At 38.4% G+C, this 23,596-nt stretch overlaps 1 protein-coding gene across 1 annotated transcript in view; it reads left to right on the forward strand.

Annotated features, from left to right (window-relative positions):
• Nucleotides 1-23,596, forward strand: part of tusc3 (tumor suppressor candidate 3) — a 192,205-nt gene that overhangs the window by 102,017 nt on the left and 66,592 nt on the right. The window contains exon 7 of the mRNA XM_042342129.1: nt 20,334-20,397. Within this exon, the coding sequence (XP_042198063.1) occupies nt 20,334-20,397 (64 nt within the window). The remainder of the gene's footprint in view (nt 1-20,333; nt 20,398-23,596) is intronic.

The following is a 23,596-nucleotide window of genomic DNA, read 5'->3' on the forward strand; positions in this document are numbered from 1 at the left end:
GAGACGTTGCTGGGGAGGTAGAGACAAAGATTTATGGGGCTCCAAGATGCTATCCTAGGTGCCTGGAATGTTATGTAAAATAAGTTGTTGTGTCCGAAAGTATGGTTGTGTTTTTTGAATGTGTTTTTNGAAGGCGGGAGGGGACAGCCTTAGACAGCTGATCTGCCATATTGAGCTGTGTAATGCCTAATTTATACTGCAAGTTTCAATGATTACAGCAGAAAAATAATTGCTCCAGATCGTCTTGTAAAACTCAATAGAAATCAGGTATGAGATGCTTGTTCACAAAGTGATTTAGGCTGGAGCTCAGATTCTGAGAACCTCTTATGGAGGTGTTCTCACCATCACATCGATATACAGGGTTGCAATAGAGAATCGATCAACAAAATCAATTTGGCCTTTCCCAAAAATATTGTCTTAAAAGTTATTGGTCAGTCTCTAATAATATTAAAAACAATGTCGCTTATCCACAGGACTTGTGGAATCCTGTAGCTCAGTGGTTAGAGCATTCGCTTTGCAAGCGAGAGACCTGAGTTCAATTCCAGGCAGGGCGAAACCTTGGGCAATTTTCCTTACTCCACACGCCTAATAATAATCCCTTCAAAACCAAAAACAATAATAAATTGGTCATTTTCAATCTACGACTGTTTGTGGGACATTGTTGTGCGCAATTGGCTGCCGCGTTCGCCCACAAATATACAGTCAATTCACTTTACAGTGTGTTCTGTGAAGCGCTTTGGGACGTCCTCCCGACGTGAAAAGCACTATATCAAATGCAAGGATTATTATTATTATTATTGGCTAATCTCCACATGTACACAACTTTCCTCAACCCATGGAGAAAGCGATTTTGAGCAAAAGATGTAAATCTAACTGAACACAGAGTGAGAGTAAATGCTTGCATGAGGAGAAAGGAATATGAAGTATGGGAAAGGGGGTTGGAATGGATGGAGGCTCATGTTGGGATGAATGGCTGGTTTCTCTGGTGTACCTCTGTAATTATATGTCACTCTTGTTTCATTCTGATTACAGCAAATTAGAGCATATGTACTTGAGTATGACTTCTGGGTTTCTGAGCTCAACTGAGCAACCAGTCAGCCTTGTTTATTGTTGCCTCATACTGTTTGGGTGACCGATCAATCAACTAGACCCTACATTTCATTCAGTTTCCCCTTTGGCAGATTCTATCCCATCCATACAGTGCATGTGTTTTCTATTCATATTTCCTACATCTAGTGCTTTGCATTTATCTGCATTGAACTTAATTTTCGAGTTATCAACAGATTGTATCAAGCTGCAAGACCTTTGGTGTCTTCTCTGATTCCAGTTTTCACCAATTTGCTGTCAACTGCAAATGTAAATAAATAACACTGGGTCAGAGAATCCAGATCATTAGTGTACACAAGGAAAAAGGGGCTCCTAGTACATACTCCTGAAGAACAGTGCTTAATATCACATCACTCTCTATTTTAACCCAGATCCCCTAACAAAGCCTCTCTGTTTCTTTCCCTTTCAAAAGTCAATTCTGAATCCATGTCTAGGTCTTTCCCTCAGTACACAGTGATCTCAATTTGTGAAGGATTCTTTCATGAGGTACTTTCTCAAACACTTTTTGGAAGTTTAATTACATCATGTCTTCCCACAGTCATTTATAAAACTAATATTCCACTTCCTTTCTGCCAATTGACTCCATCATTTTTTCAGCTATTGAGGTTGGGCTAATGGATCTGCAGTTGCCAGGTATAGTTTGATCACATTTATAATAATACCTGATCATCAGGCTAGATCTTGGTTTAACATTGCGTCCAAAGGACAGCACCTCCAACAAAGCAGGGCTGTCTCAGCATTGCATTTGAATGTCAACCTAATACATATACAACAACAACTTGCACTTATATCGCACCCTCCACACAGGGTAGCATCTCAGAGCGCTTATGAGTTCAAAGTCCTGATATGGGGCTTAAACCCATAACCATTTGCCTCAGAGGAAAGAGCTCAATTACAATACACAGTCAATACACTTTACAATAAATCTTGTGAAGCACTTTGAAGTGGTCTCCCAATATGAAAAGGATCCTTATTATTAAAATTCAAATATCAACACCTCTGTGGATAATGCAGAGTTGTTATGCCCTATCAAATTGCCAAAATCCATCTTAAATTCAAGATTAGGCATGAAAGTTACAAATATACATCCCTAACAGTAGAATACTAAATTGGGAAAAACTTAAATACTGGAAATGCTTAACTGTAGAAAACTGCTCAGCACAGAGACCTAAGTCCTTCCAGCTGATCCATGTTTCATTCCTTTGTCCTATTAGCTGTTAAATGTTGTCCAGTCTGAGTTGAAAGGAGCACGTGTTGTGCCTATCTACAAGCAATTAAAGTGCAAACTCCAGTGAATGAGAAGCAGAACACGATGGGCTGAGCGGCCTTGTTCCTTGCTGAAACGATTCAACTGCATTTACGATAATTCTTCTGCTTCCGAGTTTCAGAATGTAATTCACTCTACGTGAAAATAATTCTTAACAAATTGTTTACTATTAAATTAATCCAATTTAAGGCACTCATGCCCCAATCCTATATGTTTGCTTTGCTTCTTTTTACGAAAAGGAAAATATCTGAGTATGCCTTCATTGAAATGCGGAAAGGGGAAATTTCCAAGTATATGTCGAACTCAGTCTGGTTTGGAGACTCTGAAGAATGATAATGTGTTTCCACATTTGTTACACACCTGTCTGACCTTTTTGGGAAACTAATATTGACATAACCGTTTGTAGAACATATGAAAAAGTTCACAATTTTAAAATGGTAATATATTGCAGGCTTTTGTGATTTGTTTTAAGCTTTAATCGTTGTAGCTTGCAAGTCTCTTGCACTCATTCCCATTTCAATAAAATTGAGAATTAATTTAATAAACACTTTGTTCAGAATCATTTGCAGTTAGAGTGAAATGGATCCTGGAGGATAAACAGATTGTTGGGAAATATATTATCCAGTAAAACAGTAAACTTTAAAATGAACAGTTTTGAAACCTGTCCAGCAATACCATTGGTAGCAAACCTTTACATCAATAGCTGTAAATTTATATTAGAAAAACTATCTGTGAAAGAATTCAGCCCCCAAATTGATCAGAGTTTACGTTCAAGATCACTCTCCTTGGGTTGTTTTCTTAAAAACTCTTCAATCAGCAACAGCCCAAGGAGGATACTCACTGAATTGATAATCAGGTGAAAGCAGTAAGAGGGGTACCTGGGTGCTGTCTAAATCAATTAATAGAACGAAGGGGCATTTTTTCAGGCCTTCTGAAGGTTCAAACTACTGAAAAGAATGCGTAACTACTAAAAAGAATTATGCAAAGTCTGATATTTGCAAGCCTCTGATAACAAACAAAATCAATAAGGATGGGTACAAAAATACCAGTTGTTTTGTGTAACAGGTTACTATGGAATGGACTCCCATTATCTGAATGGTACATTAGTGATCACACAAATTCTCTGAAGTCTGTATGGGATATTGTGTTTGTGCCTCTGCACCACTTGCAGAAATATTGTTAATAAGATCAATAAAGTACGAAATAACATGAAGCTCTAAAGAGTTGGACTTCCAAACCAAAGTCAGCGAACTTGAATCACAACTTGACTCCATAGTTTGTTTATTCACTGTGAATTCAATTCTTACCTTTTCTGACATGTTTCAATGCTGCTCTGCAGTTGTTCTCAGGAGGTGTCCTTTTTGTGGTGAGCCTTGTTTAATCTGCGGTGATTTTATTTAATCTAGCTAACCACAGCAAGTTTGAAACTATAAAGTTAGATCTTGACAAAGCCAGCCTCCTCTATCATGCTGACTGTGCTTGTTATCCTCTCAAAACATGAAAAATGACTCCTCAAACACATTAGGTAATCTTTAATATTGTGACCTGTGGTGACAGAATTCAAACAGTGTATGTACAATTGCTCCTTCAGAAGCATGAAGCCACCCTACACATTGCATTGTCCTGATGTTGGTCAGAGAATGCAATTCTTGCCTTGTCTTTTAAAATCCTCAAGTGTCAAATATGAGTTATTAAGTGTGTCAGCTTGTGCGGAGAAAGCTGACATACAACACTTTTGTGATACACTGAGAAGAGAAAACCTGCCAGCTGCTTGTCAAGATCAAAAAGAAGCTCCCCTCTGAGAACTACCCCATTGCAAACACTGCATTCTCTTAGGAGCTTCTTGTAATAAACCACTAAACAGTCTATTTTATCTTTCTCTGAACAATTGGCTGGTGAATGGCTTGATGACTTTGCTCATGGAAACGTCACTGGAAAACTAGTGCTGATTTGGCATTTATGTCTCCTACGAGCAATGAAGCCTTTGTTTTGTTGCAGTAACTGCCAATTCATTTGCATTCACATACATAAATAAAGACATTATACCTGTGAACATTAAACAGTATTGTTTAATGTTCACAAAATATACAGTCAATTCACTTTACAATATATTCTGTGAAGCACTTTGAAACATCTAGAAAACATGATAAAGTGTTATATCAAATGCAAGGATTATTATTGTTTTTAACTGCATTGTTTAGTAACTATTAGTAAATCACTTACAATATTAAGATTTATGCATAGTTTGGGAGAAATTCACCATTGGTTACCATTGGCAAATAAGATCACATTTCTAAAAGAAGCAGCAAACGTGTCATTTGTCTCCCTTCTGCTGCTTTTTGGCTCCCTATAGCTTCATGGTTGCCAGCCATACTGTGATATCTAAGTGCAGTAGCTGTCTATTTTGGAGGTACTTACAACAGCCAACTTGAATACAGCAATGTACCACAAAGAGCCATGAAGTGAATGACCAATTTTATCTGCGATACAGTGAGATAAACTCTCTTCTCTTATCGAGTAATGCTGTGCTACCTTTATCGTCTCCACCTGAACAGGCAGTGTTGTTTTGTTTAAATAGCTCATCCATAGAATGGCTCATCCGTAGCACTGGGGTCTGGCTTAGTAATAGCACTCTTGTCTCTGAGTCAGAAGGTTATGGGTACCATCGCCATGTTGGGACTTGGAGTCACATAGTCTAAGGTGACACTCCAGTGCAGTGATAGGGGATGTGTTGCATTGTTGTAGGTGCTATCCTTGCGATAAGACATTAAACCAAGGTCTCATCTGCATGTTCAGGTGGATATTAAAATCATAGCATTCCTTGAAAGGAGAACAGAGTTCTCTGTGTTCTGGGCCCAAAAATTGGTCACTCCCCCCATGATTGTTTGTGGGATATTGCTGTGCGCAATTTGGTTGCTGCAATTCGCTCACAAAATGCAGTCAATCCACTGTACAGTATATCATTTAAGCGCTTTGAGACATATCAGCCTGACTCATTTGGTTACACTTTCATCTCTGAGTCAGAAAGCTGTGGGTCCAAGATGCATTACTCGATAAGAGAAGAGAGTTTATCTCACTGTATCGCAGATAAAATTGGTCATTCACTTCATGGCTCTTTGTGGGACATTGCTGTATTCAAGTTGGCTGTCATAAGTACCTCCAAAGTAGACAGTTACTGCACTTAGATATCACAGTATGGCTGGCAACCATGAAGCTGTAGGGAGCCAAAAATAAGGCACTATATCAAATCCAAGGATTATATTATTATAGCCTAGAGTATGTGAGTTCAAGTCACATGAGTCCTGACCTGCACTGCATCTTGGCCTCACAGCCTTCTGACTCAGAGGTAAGAGTGTGATCAAATGAGCCAGGTTGATACGTTCTGCAGGTTCTTTGTGTGTCCAACACATAAATATTGTTAGGCTCTCCAATCGGGGCGCGCTGAATGGGGAATGAAAACCGAGACTGACCATCTTCTCACCTGAAATCCAAAGACATGCAGAAAAAAACTTCCAAGTTAAGACTGAAAATAACACCGTTTTCCAAACTTAATAATAATAACACAAATTTATGTACAATCTTATTTTTTAAGCCACTGGTTTTAAGCCTATTGACATTGCAAGATTTCAGAGCTCAATAATCATGGTCGATTTTCTCCCCCCCTTGTCCAACGCCGCTGAGGCTAAATGTAGCTCCTCTAAGCCAGATAAGAGCAAACTGGGCATCAAATCTTTCACCTTCAACTGCGAAGCAAAAAAACTGTTAAGTGCTGCAGTTTGAGGTAAATAAAAATTATAAACAAATTTACATGGAATGATACAGCCAGGAAATAAAGCCATTCAACCCAACTTGTCCTTGTTGGTGTTTATATTCCACATGAGCCCCCATCCCTCCTAATCTCCTCTCCAGGGCTCATTTATTTCCTTCTCACTGATGTGTGCATCACATTTCCTCTTGATGATACTATTTGCTTTAACCAAAGTTCCCAATTTGAATCGATAAGATTCAAAAGCTGGAGAGTCCACAATAGTATGTTTCATCAAAAGTACATTAACATATTTTCTGATATGGTATAATTTAAAAAATATATAAATATTAATGTCTAAACTATGTGTTAGAGTCTAAATAATGCTATAATAATCCTTGCATTTGCATTTGATATAGTGCCTTATCAGATCTTCGAGACGTCTCAAAACGCTTCACAGAATGTACTTACTATAAAATGAATTGACTGTATATTTTGTGGACAAAACGTGGTAGCCAATTGTGCACAGCAGTGTCCCACAAACAGTCATGGATTGAGTGACCAACTGATTATTTTTAAAGGAATTATTACCCCCGGAAAAGCGATCCGCCAATCGACTAACAACTGGGTTCCTATTTACTGCTAGGTAAAGAGAGGCAGGCATGTGAAGTAAGGAAACTTGCCCAATGTTTCACCCTGCTGGGAATTGAACCCAGGTCTCACCTGAGCAGAAATTGGCGACTTCGGGATAAAACATGGGTCAGAATTTGGACTTTCCTGCATCTATCTCAGCAGAACCTCTCACGGTGCATTTCCCCATAGAACTATCAGAGGAACTCCTTTCTGTTTTATGTTTCTTTTACCCCAGGATTTATATACAGCTCTTAATGGTTCATAGATGTTTGTCTCCCTTATAACAAGCGAATTGATGTGAATTTGAATTAAAAACTGACCTTTTGTCTTTTATGACCAGTTTTAGAATATAAGTAAGCATCTTCATTTTTTTCCCAGCACTACACAGATCCCTAAAGGTCAACATTTTGAGCTTCCTAAATTTATTCAGAGTTGTGGTGGCTAAAAATAACTTGAGTTTGAAAAGTAACAGCGTTTTATTGCAAAAGAATCAGTATTTTGCCTTCAGGTTTTTTTGTGTGTACAGCAGAATCCAGTTATAATGCTCTTTGCTACAATGTGGATTTGCTTATTACATGATTGGTGTGTGAACCCCAACACATTCATGAAAAAATGTAAAATGTTGGCCAGAGGTATAAAACCAGCCAGCGTGCTCTGCGCTTAAGAGTTGGCTTACTTCCGGGTCCATCAAATCACCATCAACATACCAACATCGCTTCTGCTTAAAGTGATGGCAGTGGCCATCCTGATGCCTTAGAACTCAGCCAGTCTGGCTTCCCGTGCACTGACTAATGTCCTGTACACTAAGAAAAATGATAGTGAGAGGAGCCAGTCAGCGATTGCTTCATTACCACTTCCTCGCCTGATCCCCATATCCCTTTAAACTTTTCTCTTTCATAAGCCTGTCTACATCCATCTTGAAAGCTACAATGGACTCTGTCTCCACCACATCCCAACTACTCGCTTTCTAAATTCTTTAGCTATTCTTATAACTATGTCCCCTAGTTACTGACTCCCTTATCAATGGAAATAACTTCTCCATAGCACTGGTTGGGATTTAATGATTCCCCTCAACTTCTGCATTAGAATGGGAATTTACTGCATATTGGAGTGAATTTTAATATGGTATTTAGAGAAAAAAACATCAGTTTTCCAGTCATTGTATAATATATAAGCAAGTGAGAAGATCTGAGGGATTCATCTCTTTTGTTGGAACTTATGCACGATTCTCTTTGCTCACATACAAAAGTGCTCCTGCTGGTGGCTTTCTCATTTATTTTTTCTTTTCCTATCAACATCAGTTGCAGTGTGGTTTGCTTTACTTCAGGAAAAGCCATTTACTTGACCCAGTACTACAGAGAATTTCTTGACCTGTGCTAGAGTAGATAGCTGCAGGGGATGAGAAAGCACCATCTTAAATGGCAGTTTGTTTCCTCACACACCGTTGTTCCTCTTCAAGGGTTGCTTGCAACATGTGATGACCTGATGTTTCATCCTATATTTAATAAATATAACAAATAATTAATTAATAAATATATAAGTAATGCACATCCCAAGTATCCCGAATATGTACAAGTATAGTTACTGATGTGTAAGTACTTTACAATGAATTGTGAGCCCCACTTTGAGACGTTGCCCTGATGTGAAAGGTGGTGCATCAAATGCAAAGATTATTATTATTTTATAAGTGTAAAGCAAACATTTGTCATTATTGGACTTGAAACTTCAGTGTTTTGACTGCCTGAATTCTTTAAATGACATTGAATTGCAAGTAGAAGCTCCTGCCAGGAAACAGAACCTCGTCTCCAACAAGTTTCAATCTATTGCGATTTACTCCTGGATTCTTGTTTCCGTGTGGTTGCTGTAATGTATTTTGTTACCATCAGTAGTCAATATTTGCTGTTCAGTGAACCACATAGCAAATTCTGCATCTTTAGCTCTGTTTTAACTTAATAAAAAACTGCCAAGTACATCTATTTTCAAAAATGGCCAGACTGATGTTCAAGCTGCTTTGATTTTTGCATTTTAGTCATGTCTATTCTTAGACTATTTTAATATTACATTGTTATGTTTCCGATAAAATTGTGCTGATGGAGGAAAATTGTTGAATACCATTAGATTTTGAAATATGATGGATGACTAAGTGTATTTTAGGAGATTTTAGAGTGAACAAAAAAAATTCAACTTGATCTTCTGGTTGACTGAAATAAATCTGAACACAGGGAATGTTAAGAATAATAATACATGTAACTACCAGCTTGCTTTCTATCTGCCTGAGCTGTATGCAAATCTTCAAGAGCTTTTGCAATAGGTCCTTACATGGGTCATGATATCTATTTAGCTTTTGGGAAATCATATAGAATTTGTAAGATGCAGTTGTTATCACCTGGTAAATAACTTTTTGTTTGTTTTATCCCTTTCAATAGCATACTAGACAGAAAAGCTCTGTTGATAAGCTAACTGCTCCTTTGCTTATCCCTTTCACTCTTGAGTACAATTCAGTGAAAAGGAGAGAAAACTCCAGGCTTACGTACTGTCTACAGGAAGTAATCACCTCTTGATGTCTCAAGACTATTTAGTGCCTTTACTGACTTTGTTTATTTTATTTCAGCATCCCATGGGGAAAGGCTGACTAATTTACTGCTAATAAATGAGCTTCAGTGCATTGCTTTTTTAAGCAAAGGAGCAGTTAGCTTACCAACAGGTCTTTCCTGTCTAGGAGGTTATTTGAGGGTATGGAGTGCCACATGTTAAGTTATGTGTACGTGAACCATGATTTTGCTAACGTGAATAGATAAGGAATGTAACTGATGAATTTGAGGGTGGTTTATAATGCTTTAAATATCATCACACATTTATACACCAAACACCCTGACTGAAGACATGACTCATGAATTCCATTTTACTGCAATTCACTGTGCGTGGTAATGATAATAAACTGTTCAAATAAACCTCTTTGAGACCATAAGTCCAATCAAGGCTCACGGAATTAGTGATAAATAGTGATAAATAGAAGCTTTAGGTTCTCCAAAAACGGCATTTAGGGAAACAACCAATAGATCAACCAATTTGGTTGACCTTGGCATTTCTGTCACCATCTTATCTCTGCCTGTATTTCTTAATCCTATCTTTCTGATAGGGATGTTAATTGTCTGGACTTGTAGTTTTACCTTCTTGAAGATCATCTGACATTTTTACAACCATTTCAGTTGCTAGTTTCTAATAACATTCTGTGTGTTAGGAATCATCAAAAGACTTGTGTAATAAAGCATTTATATAGTAGATTAGAACTTGGACCAGAGAAAAGAGATGAAAATCGCATTTTGATTGCCAGAAAAATAGAACTCTACTCTTAAATGTCAATCTATCTTTCAGTAAATCACAATGCACAACACAAATAAAAATAAATTGCTGATTTTGTGGGGTTAGCCACACAGATAATATAATATTTGAGGAGAAAAATGCACAAAATACCCATTTACCAGACCCTACCATTTAGCTTTAAAATTCAAAACTTGCAAGTAATGTCCATCAATCAAATACTCTATCCTTTAGGTTGTGAATTAGAAAGAATTGGAGAATGATAGCTAGTAATACTAGGTAATAATTCAATGTTGGGATTCTGATCATTTTGCAAACCAATTTTATCCTGTAAAACTTTGAACGATGCCTTTAAAACTGAATGTAGAAATTCTTGCAAATACAACAGTCAGTGCACATCAGTGAATATTATTTAAGCTGCGTTCCTGCTTATAGTAGTGTGTTGAATTTATAGCAACAGAAGAAAACCAAAGTAAGTTCTGCATGAGATATTGATTTTACATTTCAAATGTAAAGCAGATTCCCTGCAGAGGCAGTAGGCTTTTGCATCTATGTAAATATATTTATATAAATCTAATTATTTTTCATTGAATTCTCACTGCATTCTGACATTGATTGTTCTTATCAAACTAGATTATTGCCAAAGTCAATGTATAGCTATTTAAAATTTCAGTCACAAATTATATCTTCTGCATTTGAAATAACACAAGGGGTTTGTATGATATAAATGTAATTTTGTTGTTGTTGATACATGAAGAAGGCCCTTCAGTTGGTTTGATTTCTTTCTTCCAAAATGCCAATCCCACTGTCTTCCCATTACAACAGCAAGCTGCTTATTCAATTACTCCACTGTCCTGGCATCAAATGCCCTTCTTGGTAAACAGCTCCAGCTATTGATTACCCACTGTGTAAAGAAATACTTCCTGGTGCCTATCTTAAAAATAAACACTGGTGACTATCTGTCTATCATTTCGCCCACAAAATATTCAGTCCATTCACTTTATAGTATATTCTGTGAGGCGCTTTGAGACGTCTCAACAATGTGATGAGGTGCTATATCAAATGCAAGGATTATTATTATTATTAAAACCCTTCATGGCCGTGAGCCTGTGGTTACTTGTCTGTTCCCTTGCTATATCTAAATTGACTTTGTTCTGGGTTTACCTTCTTTATCCCATTAAGCAACAACAACTTGCATACATATACTGCCTTTCATACAGGGTAGTGTCTCGGAGCCCTGCATCTTATATACCTCTGTAAGGTCCCCTCTTAGAAATTTATTTTCTTCACTTATGAGCAATATCTTTTGTGATCCTTCCAGGTGCTTCATCCCTCAAACAATAAATTTCTTTTAGAGCCTGAATGCCCCTACATCCCTGTCCTCTGCCATGCTACATCCTGGCCACTGTTTTGTAGAGGTGGAGCATGACTTACTGGATTTGTTTTGTTGCTTGCTGTCTCACATTGTTTAGACATAGTGACCAATTAATCCCCTAACACCATTAGTTCTCTTTTAACTTTCCCCCTTGGCAAATTCTTTCTCATCATATGTGCCTCTTACTTTTACTTCAGTATCAGGTGCCTTGCATTTGTTTGTCTAGAACTTCATTTGCCGAAGATGATTCACTGTAAGATCTTGTATACATAGTCTAATTTCACAACTCCCCATTTTTGCAGTTCGGTAACATCTGCGAATATAATTTACGAATTGAGGAATCTGTGAATTCAAATTGTTTATGCGCACAAGGAAGTGAAACACCCATTTTTTCCCCCTCACCCATTTGGTATAATTCATGCCTACTACATACACTGAACAGTTATAATGACATTTATGTAAATCTATTGAATACCAAGCATAATTTAACATTGTACTATTCGAACAAACATAAGCAAAAATTGTTTTCTACGAATTTTTAATTAATTGCTACTGGTTTTGAGAAAAAAATTATCTGTGGTTCTCACCTTGGACTTGGAAGTCGGCCAACAAAACAATCATAGAAATAACAAAATAGTATACATTTATTGCCATAAATAAAAAAAAATAATTTGAGAAACATTTATTTTGCTGGCCAACCAAAGACTTTAAAGAATGTTGTGAAGTGTTTTGAGAACGTCTCCTGATGTGAAAGGTGCTATATCAAATGCAACATTTGTTATTATAGTTTTCAGTGCCTCTTCCACGGACGCAAGCCACCCTCCAGCATTTTGCCCAGTTGGGCATTCTGTATGTGTGAGCTGAGACAGTAAGTGTTAGGATACTCAGTGGGTTATCTTATGATAATCAACCCTGTGGGACAGTCACAGAATGCATTGTTTGGCTTCACCCAATTATAAGATCAAATTGAAAAGGCTGGTGAATTTACTAAAAGTGGAAGTAACCTGTTACTCTTAGTTAAATCTTGCAAGAAGGATTTTCCTTTTTTCATGCATAATTCAAACAGCCCTGCATTAATAAAGCATTCACTTGTGTCCAGAAAAGAATAATGCAACATGCAGCAATGTAAGGTTGATGTGTTGATAAGAAGCCTAGGTTTTAGGCTTGATCTGCTTCCCAGAAGGTTTTAAAGTGCAAGTGGTCCAGATTTCCCTCGAGTTTGTAACATATGGCATGCTAAACCTACCTTAAGCCTAAATATAAAGCTGGCATTGCCTCCTGATTCTCCAGTATTTGCTATTTTGGTTCATTCCTCAAACATTTCACATTCTATGTTGTTATCTCTACAACTTCTTTGGGGTCTTTAAAAGAAGCATTTCCAGCACCCGTAGGCTGCGTAGAATATAATATTTTGATCTTGAATGTGCTGGTAAGGTGAATGTCAACACATTTTCAGTACTATTGGTAAATATGAAAACTTTTGCAACTGTGGGTTGGATGATCAAAATTAATGCCTTTTGTTTCTTTTGATCCACTCACTGTCTTTGGAGAGCTTGAAATTTCAGAAATCCTGAAAGTTATGTCCATGACGAGCATTGATTAGATTTTATTCTGAAACAATAAAAAAATCTAATTTTTATTTTGATGTAAAAGTGTCACTGACATTTTGAAAATTTAAGGCAGAATTATTAGTAAAAGTGTAGAATTGTCCGTACTTAGCCCAGTGGGTATTTTTGCAGCTCCTCCTTACTATTCAAATAGTATGCAGTCCCATAGCGTAATGGTTAGCATGCTCACCTCACAAGCGAGAAGCCCCAGGTGCAGTTCCCGGGCAGGGTGAAACCTTAGGTAAGTTTCTTTACTTCACACACCTCGGTTTACCTCGCAGTAAGTAGGAACCCGGTTGTTAATTGAATGGCAGATTGCCAGAGGTAACAGTCGCTGAAAAAAACATTTGGTCACTCAATCAGCAATTGGCTGCCATGTTTCCCCCACAAAATACATAGTCAATCAATGTTATAATATATTCTGTGAAGTGTTTGGAGACATCCCAGTAACGTGCTAATGCGCTCGTTCAGATGCAAGGATTATTGTTGTATTGTTGTCTGTCATCCCCATTTGTAAATCTTCTGCAATTTGAAAATGCTTTATTGCTGTCAACCTTTGGAATGTGATTGGGTAAATAGCATATGAAGAATGTGTGCGTCTTCAATCTAGAAACTGGTACTTTTCTGTGTTTCATTGGACCTATTGGCTAATACATGGTAATTTTAATGCAGTGTGATGGTACCTAACACTTTATAGGATTATCAAATGGACCCATGTAGATCAGAAATTTGCATTGTTTAGAACTATGTTCATCAGATGGATCTAGCAGTTGTTTTGTAACAAGGAAAGTCTAAGCTTGAATATATTTTCAAGGAAATCTCAGAAATCCATATTGTTGTGGAGGCTCTATTGGTAACATTCCGATCATGTTTTATTTAAAATCTCTGTTCTCAGCTGCAAAGGTAGACGGATTCAAAAATGGGAGGTTTTATAAATCTGCGGTTCAAGATGAAAGATTTATGTCTTTTTCCTTCAAGTAGTAGAAGGATTTTTTGGTCTAAACAAATCTCTGGAGGCTAAAACAGTCTTGCTGTGTGAAACTGCATAAGTGGTCCTGAGGGAAACAATAATCTTTCATATTGCCGTACAAAGAAAGAAACCTTGAAGAGGTACAGGAATAACTAAATTTAAAAAAACGGAGTTGGAGGGAGTGTACTGTCCAGCACTTTGAGATGTCCTCCTGACATGAAAGGCACTGTACGAATGTTATTTTGTATAAAGCAAGCAGATTGTCAGAGAATTGTATACTTCCCTTGTTTTCAACAACAAAACCAAAATTACATTTATATAGCATCTTTCACAGAAGGCAGATTGCTTTCCGCGGGGGTAATAATCCCTTCAAAATAACTAATGAAATAATTATAATAATAATCACATCAGAAGGCCATCCCAAGTCATTACACAGTTAATGTCTTGTACCCAAGCTAGGGGTGGAATCAAGAGGAGTGGAGAGTAGGGGGGGTGGGAGAATAGCCAAAAGCACAGTGAAAGAGGAAAGTCTTCTCATTTGAGAATGTTTTTTTGGACAGCCAGATGCCTGATACATGCGGAAACCCATCACCATGCTTAAGAGTATCCAAACTAAGAGAGATACTGACAGTTCCATACATCCCACTTATACCTGGATATTCTTGAGAAGCGTTGTTGCACCCAATATGGGGCTTGAACCCACTACAACAACAACACGATTACATTTGTATAGCACCTTTCACTTCGGGAGGACGTCCCAAGGCGCTACCTTCTGACTCATAGACTGAATAGCCTTATCCTGTTTCTCTGTATCATTGAATAAGCAAAAACAAGTCATATTTTTTAAAAATCTTTATTTAAAAACCTAACAATCAGAATGCCTGACAGTGATATATTCAATAGCGAGACTAACCCTTTCCATATTTATGTATTTTGATTGAATTTCCTATTAGAAACACATAATGAGAAGACTACCAGAACCGGCAATAAACGCATCAGAATTGCTTTCAATTTTTAGTGTTACACATTTTGTAAGGGCACACTTTGGTGAAATGTGCTGGTCTTTATATTGATGTGCTTGGGAATCAATGTATTAGTGCTTTAAATTGCTTTTCTGGTAATCGGGAGTAATCTTCGTATTTTTACTGCAGGACACTGCTTTTTTTGTTTCACCATTAACGGTGAAATCCAGGCAAAGTTTTATTGTGCAAATGATCATCATGTCTCACTTGCAGAGCCAAGCCTTCTGAGTTATGGGTCTGTCACACTCATGAAGGAGCAACACTAACTCACTGTCCCAGGTGAAATGTCCTCTCTATATTGCTGTCAATATCCCATTGCAACAAAAGTAGCATTTATGGTAATGAATAGTGAAAGGAATATGGAAACTGAATGTCACCCAGATGAGCAATGTGATCAATTCAGATCACTTCTGATGTTGCAACTGCTAGTTCATCACCCTCACTATATATTTTACCAGATACCAGATCGATGATCAAAACATCAGTGGAAATTTTGCTTTAGTGGCACCCATGATGCTGGCTGGTGTTTATTTAAATACTGCAAATAAGTTTCAGACATTGGCTTACATTAAAGAGTTCACCAAAGAGTGCTTCAGATTTCTTTGCTGGAGTTGACTTACGGTCCCTGCAGACAAATGGATGTGCTTCTTTGAAATAGTTACTTATTTCTTGTGGAAGTCCTATTTCAGTCCAGTGAACTGCAGGCTATCGTTGTTATTTTTCTGAATTGCCACCTATTTAGATTGGCACTGGTAAAATCAACCCTGTAAACTTTGAGTGAGATACAAGGTTTGTGCAGAATTTCAACTGTCGTCTGATTGAAATAACTTTTCAATGATATTTTCTTTACCGAGACCTTGGGTTTTAGAACTGTAACCAACATACTTTTGGTCCTCACCTTCAAAGTCCTTCACGGTCTTGCTCCCCCCTACCTCTCCGACCTCCTAACCCCCCTACCACCCTGTTCGCTCCCTCCACTCAGCGGGCTCTGGCCTGCTTCACACCCCCACCTTGCTCACCCCACTATCGGCGGGCGGGCCTTCCGCCACTCTGCACCCACCCTCTGGAACTCCATCCCACAGTCCCTCTGTCTCGCCCTCTCCTTCGCCACTTTCAAGACCCACCTCAAGACCCTACTCTTCGAATGTGCTTTTGATCTCCCTGCTTCTCCCCCTGCCCTCCCCCCCTCCCCTACCCCGACCCTCAGCTTGGGTCCGTAACTCTGTCTGTCCAGTGCCTTGGGAGGTCCTCCCGACGTGAAAGGCGCTATACAAATGTAATTTTGTTGTTGTATATTGACACAACCACTCTTGCAATAGATATTCAGGAGTTTCACTTGATTATTTGTATGGATCAGAGAAAATGTACTGAGCACTTTCTCACAGCAATAAAATCAGTGGAACAGACTCCATAATAGATTACACTAGTGGCTTAATAAGAAATATACTTTTACCATTTCATACATGATTTCCTAAACAATAAATGAACAATGAGTGCTATTCATTTGAATGTAAACTTTAACATTCGAGTCTGTAGCCTGATATTGTAAATATATAAACACGGTAGTTACTCTGATTAGTAATCATTTTTAGTCTGCTTTGGTTCCAATGTTTACTACAAACTGTTTTATGAAGTAATTTGATTCAGAAAGTAATGGATTTTTAAGTATCAGTCAACAATTTTTTTTAAATCATAAAAAATGCTCAGATTCAGAGTTTGGGGTTCCTTGTTCGGATCATGTAAGTTTCTGTCTTTGCGAAAACTTGTGATGATTCCACTAAACTTGGCTTGACAGAAGCCTGATGGGGACGATAAGCATGTTCAAGTAGTTTGCAACGTAAGTAATAAGTGTGATCACAATATGTGAATCTTGATTGACAGGTTAGTGACAGCACAATTCCACTAAAAATCACATTGGAAGTGGCAGTTACAGAGGGCTGGAAAAAAAACTTGTGAAAAAGTTTGTATCTCCAGACATAATGAAAATGAACAACACACAGATTGTATCAATCCCTTGGTCTGAAGAGCTTAAACTTGAATCTGTCAAAAAGCAAACAGCACACGATGCCTTCTTACTTATGTTAGATTTATTGTAACATATAACTGGCACAAGTGAGACAAATACTCACGTTATCTCTATAATGAAATTGGTAAAATGGGTTGAAACGCTCAAACTGAAGTTTTAAAGTAAGTACCTCGATGTGAAACGTTTTTGAGGAAGCCAGATCATTATTTTTTTTGAAAAAAGGAAACCTCAAATTTCAATACGCAAAATAGTGCAGATGCTGGAAATCTGAAACAAAAACAGAAGTTGCTGGGAACACTCAGCAGGTCAGGCAAAGGAAAGTGAGTCAACGTTTCGGGTCCAAGACCCTTCGTCAGAACTAATAGACTTTTGAACATGTCCCAATGTTTCGATTCTGACAAAGGGTCGTGGACCCAAAACGTTGACTCAATTTCCTTTCTCCATAGATGCTGCCCAACCAGCTGAGTGTTCGCAACGACTTCTGTTTTAACCTCAAATCTCAACTTGGTTTATTCAGTGTCTGTTTTGTGTCTTGCTATAAACTTCTGCATTTTATTTAAACAGCCTTGTTGTAGCTAAGATATTTGAACGGTTATGATCAGTTTTGACATGATGAAGGAGTCAGTAAACAATATAATTGACATTTATATAGCAAATTCCACATTGAAAGGATGTCCCAGGACACTTGGCAGTCCTAGCTGGGCACCCAAACTGAGGTCTTTTACATTTGCTGTGGTGTGATGCCTCTATGTCTCTGCCTTGCCCCCTGTCTATCTCCATGTGTATTCAAATCGTATCTTAAAAACTGTCCTTTTGACTGCATCTATGGTCACCTGCCCCCACCCCCTTGTCGCTGTATAGCACTGTAATACATTCTCCTACATGAAGGACACTATGTACAGGCGCTATAAAAATGTAATTTGTTGTCGTTGTTGTTCCGTCCACAAGTGCAACCCTGAGTTTCTGTTGGCTTGCCACTTTAATTCTCCATCCCACTCCCACTCTGACCTCTCTGTCCTTGGCCTATTGGCTGCTCCAATGAAACACAACGCATTTCATCTACCTCCTAGGCTCCTTGCAGCCCTCTGACCTCAACATGAATTTTAACCACTTCAAACCTTAAGCACAGCCCCTGTCTTCTCTCAGCCCTGCCTCCCCCCTCTCCCCTCCCCCTCTTCTATAACCATTCACACATCCTTTGGGTCTCAGGCACATCTTTAATTTCTATAATCTCTCTCTATTGCCTTCTTTAGTCTTGCACCATCAACACCTCTGTGATTATCATCACCTGTCCTCCACCTAGTTTTTTCCTTTGACTTTCTTTCCCCACCCCCTTCTCTGTTTGTCCTTATAAACTGCTCCCTTCCATCATTCCCCAGTTCTGACTAAAGGTCATCACTTGATTTGACATTTGATTATCAAGCATGTCAGCTTGAACTCAGCTCCAACGAAACTCCACTTAGCACTCCACCCAAGAAGGATAGTAACTAGTTGGTCATTTGACATCCGACAAGCACAGGTTTGAGCCCTCACTAGATGAATGGCAGGTACCAGGAACTCCCTGTGATTTTCTTGGTGATCAGCACTGCTCAGCATGAAATGTGTGTGAACGTTCCTACCATCTTCTGCCCACAGCTCGAATTGGGATTGGAATAGATAGTATATAATAGTCTTTGCATTTGATGTAACGCTTTTCACATTTTCTAGACATCTCATAGCGCTTCACAGAATATACTGTAAAGTGAATTGACTGTATATTTGTGGGCGAAACGTGGCAGCCAATTGCACACAGCGGTGTCCCACAAACAGTCGTGGATTGAAGTGACCAATTTATTATTGTTTTTTTTTCTTGAGGGATTATTATTAGGCATGTGGAGTAAGGAAACTCGCCCAAGGTTTTGCCCTGCCGGGAATCGAACCCAGGTCTCTCGCTTGCAAGGCGAGTGCTTTAACCCGCCCGCCCCCTCCGCTCAGCTGGCTCTGACCTGCTCCACGTCCCCCGACCCACCCGTCCCACCATTGGCGGAGAGCCTTCAGCCACTCTGCCCCCAACCTCTGGAATTCCATCCCTCAATCACTCCGTCTCGCCCCCTCCTTAGCCTCCTTCAAGTCCCGCCTCAAAACCCTCCTCTTCGACCATGCTATCGGCCACCCCTCTTTCCCTCCCTTCTCCCCCCCCTTGACCCCAGCTCGGGTCTGAAATGCTATCCAGCGCCTTAGGACGTCCTCCCGACGTGAAAGGCGCTATACAACTGTAATCTTGTTGTTTAACCACTGAGCTACAGGACTCCTTTGACACCTGTGCTTGAGTCTGATAGATTGCTCAATTGGGGAGCTAGCACCAGCATAGACACAATGGGCCAAGTGGCTTCTTGTGTTTTAAAACATTTTAGGATTGTATTTATGACTGGATGCCATGCTGAGGTTGAAAATAAATTGCTGAATGGAAAAACTGCGGTCTAAATAGCATGAACACTGTTCTCATTCACTAAGAGGTCCACAATTTATTCAATGCACAGCTATCATATCTTGTTGCACAACAAGATTTAAAAATTGCTTTTGAGTTGTAAAGTGTGTTCCCCGCAGGGAATCTGATGTGCATCAGACTTACGTGCAAAATCTCAGCAGTTTCAGGTCGGTGTAATGAACATGTGATGCACCTTATGGCCGTGTTACTCAGTGCTTGCACCATTTACGTTTGTTTACTCTTTCAAGTGCTTTCTCAATCCCCCTCCCTCCATCTGCTTCCTTCTTTAACCAACAACACAAATCATTCTCAGGCACAAATACACAGCTGTTGTCAATGTCACTTCCTATCACCTGGCAGTTCCCAGTTTGTTGGAAGAAATCGCTCCCTATGCCATTATTTCCTCCAAGGCGTTTAAGACCAGTAACCTGCTCCAAACCCTTAAGGCAGGTTTGAATGATGGTTCACATTATGATTTGAGTCTGGAACTACTATTAGACTAATGTTTGTCAATAGAGTCCTGAACCCTTCATTGATACTAATCACAGTGAACATATTTAAGATTGTATTTTATGTTGCATTTCTTTCTTTACCTTAAGTGTTTTTACTAAACCTTAGCTATAAATGACCATGTTTTACTTCAGTGAGACATTCAGGAACACAATTTGAAAATGGCGCATATAAATGTTATGGCTGAGTGTATCAAATTAGTTGGTAAAATTTAATCCTTTATTTTTTGAAGCCACATTTTATTTTCTATTTTTAACATTGTTTTAATTAAATTTTTCCACAGAGCTACATCCACGGGAGCAGCCAAGCTCAGTTTGTTGCAGAGTCACACATCATACTGCTGCTGAGTATCCTTTGACATGCTTCCCCATGAAATGACAATTTTGAGTCAAGGTAATCTGTTCAATGAAATGCAAAAGTTCATGTCAAGATTTACATAGAAAATAGCCTCACAATTATCCACTAGGAAGTGCCTTTAATAATAATAATAATAACAATCCTTGAATTTGATATAGCACCTAATCACTTTGTTGAGACATCTCAAAGTGCTTCACAGAATATACTGTAAAGTGGATTGACTGTTTATTTTGTGAAACGTGACAGTCAGTTGCGCACAGCAATGTCCCACAAACAGAGGTGAAATGAGTGACTAATTTTATTTAGAGGGATTGTTGGACAACAATGCCCCAAATGTATTGTTTTTCATTGTTTGGTGTTTGAAACACACTAAATAAGAACAGGCGAAACAATAAGTTACAATGTTTTTCACCATTAGAAATACATTTTGAATGAAATTGAGCAAATAGTTATCAGTAATAAATTATTGATGAAGACATTTATGAAATAGGTAATTTACTTTTTTATTATTTGGTATTTGAAGCACACTACAGAGTGTTCTCTATTTGAGTTGAGTTAGGCATTGTATCCAGCACATTTTTGAGATATATATGTGGTTACTCTATACAATCAGTTCCTACTAAGTTCATATTTTTCCATTGTTGTCCGTCCACCCACAAGAGGCTCCAGTGCTTGTATGAATGTATTTGTTTTGTCATTTTAGACCTTTAAAATCTGCTGCCCTCTGGCTCATTGGGAATGTAAAAATCACTGGGTGGTTAATTGAACTGGAGCTGATTAAAGTTTGAGTGAAATTCTATTGAAAAGTAAAGTAAAGAAAAATACAAAAACAATCTTCTGGATGCGAACTGGTAGAAAATGCTGGGAAAATGCACTGCTCAGAAAGGTTGCACTTTTTAGTTCTTGTGTCTTCTATTTTCAAATAATTTTTTTTTACAATCCAGCAAATGTTGGGATCAAAAATGTAAAGAGTTGCCATGGTTTTAATAAAATTGCTAACTGGGTGTTGGGCTGCCTTGCTTTCTCCCCCCAACTTATGTTCAGATTTTTAGTCCTTGACAAGAAGTCTATGTATACAATCTAATAATGAATTTCTATTACTTGTTGAATGCTTTTCGGTTGCTGATTCTACGGTCCCAATCTCTCTTTCTCTTACTTATCCCTCATTGTTTCTATGACCTCATTCTGTCTTGCTGACACTCATTTGTTTCACACTGTCTCCAAGGCCTCAATCAATTCCTCTCTATTACATTTCTTGTCTCCATAATCTCAACCTTTCTTTCTCATCTCGATTTTTCTTTGTATTATTCTTGCTGATGTCTGTCTTACCCTTCCTTCCCACCTAATCTTTGCAGTTTAACACTTTCATCTTTCTCTCAGATTCCACATCGCCTGCTCTCTGATCTCACTTGATGTCCGTCCATCGCTCTGCCATCTGTCCCTTGTTGTCCACATCCGTGCTCTCCATCCTAAAGTCTCCAATGTCCTTATTGTTCTATCTGCCATCACCAACTCATTCCTCAATCTCTCCCAGCAGCTTACTGTATCAATTATTCTTCCATTACTGACACAATTCCTCACTCTATCTCTACTCCTTTGAATGTCACCCGACACTCTCCCACTTGTATTCACGGTTCTCATTTTGTCTTGCCATCATGCTTTATCATATAGTAATAATATTGGCATTTGATATTGTACCTATGTGAACATATTTCAAACCTCTTCACTCAAGTGTAATCACTGTGTATTGGTACGTATATGTCATGGTGGTTTTGCAGCCAATTTGTGCCTACCAGTTCCCACAAACCACCATGAAGTCAATAATCAGCTTATCTGGAGGATTTTTGGCCAGGGCACCAGGAAAATGATGATGCCTCCAATGATGTAGAACTCCTCCCAGTGTGGGCCTAAACTGAGCTCAAAGACCTGTGGGGTTTGAATCCACAACATTTTGACCTAGAGACAAACCAGAATTGACACAGCTAGGCTGATAAACATCCAACCTGTGTCTTCTTCATTCTCCTACACTTTCCTGGACTCCCTTTAACAAATTCCTTCACATAGATCAGTCACTGCTTTCATTCTTTACACAGCCTGACATGCTTATTGTTCATCCATTACTTTATCCTTCTGCTTCCTGATTCTTATGTCTTTCACTATTTTCTCCACATCTTTTTTTTCATCATCACAGTCTGTCCTCAAGCATTATTTCTGGAATCCGTCTTCCATCAGTTTCTCCATTTCCTTTACACAGAGGGTTGCGTGAATGTGAAATTTTCGACGAAGAACAGTGGTTGAGGCAGAATCCATAGATTCTTTCAAAAGAAAATTTGAGAGGGATGAATTCATGGAGAAGAGAATATTAAAGGATATGGCAAGTGAGCAAGAGAGTAGGGATTACATTGTCTGATGTGGAGAAAAACGCCAGGGTGACTTGATGAGCTGAATGATTTTTTTATGCACTGTAACATGACATCTTGAAATAACAGTCAAAAAAAATTAGGACTCCTTCAATCATCAGCCTAATGTCTACATTAGAGTCTGACCCTCAGTACCCCTCATTGATCCCTTTAATACCCTTTATTCCCTTTAATATTTGATACCATCGATATGTCAGTCCCGTTACTTTATCTTCAGCCAGCTTGTGTACTCGAGTAATGTTTGCATTCCGCTTGAAATCTCTTTTGTTCTTTTTTTTATGATCATTGAAATCATTTGCACAGTAAAAAAAACAATCAATTCCTAAAGCATTACATTTTGTTTCCAATATTGTGAATGTAACAGGCCCATCTGTATGCTTTCAAATACACATTATGTTTTATTAGTAGCTTTGGAGGCATATCACATTCAATAATATGGGAATTTAAAACAAAATAAGGTACCTTCTGCAAATCAAAATATCAATTGCCTGCATTTAGAGTCTTTGCAGCTCATCTGTGATGTGGTAGCACCTCTAGTGAGAAAGGACTGCATGCGAGTTTGCTGCAGCTCTGTGAGCAACCAGTGAGGTCTCCATAGCGAAGATCTATAGTACTGATAAACTGCCTGCAAATCAGGCAAGTCAAGGTAAAAACTAGATGATGGAAACAGTAAGGATTGCGTTAACAGTGAAAGCCAGAGGATGAAATGAATTTAGTTTGATTTCCATAATTAATGAAATGTATATACAGTTGATTTTGAAATGGAAAG

The sequence above is a fragment of the Callorhinchus milii genome, unplaced genomic scaffold (genome assembly GCF_018977255.1).
Source record: "Callorhinchus milii isolate IMCB2004 unplaced genomic scaffold, IMCB_Cmil_1.0 Scaffold1, whole genome shotgun sequence".
NCBI lineage: Eukaryota > Metazoa > Chordata > Chondrichthyes > Chimaeriformes > Callorhinchidae > Callorhinchus > Callorhinchus milii.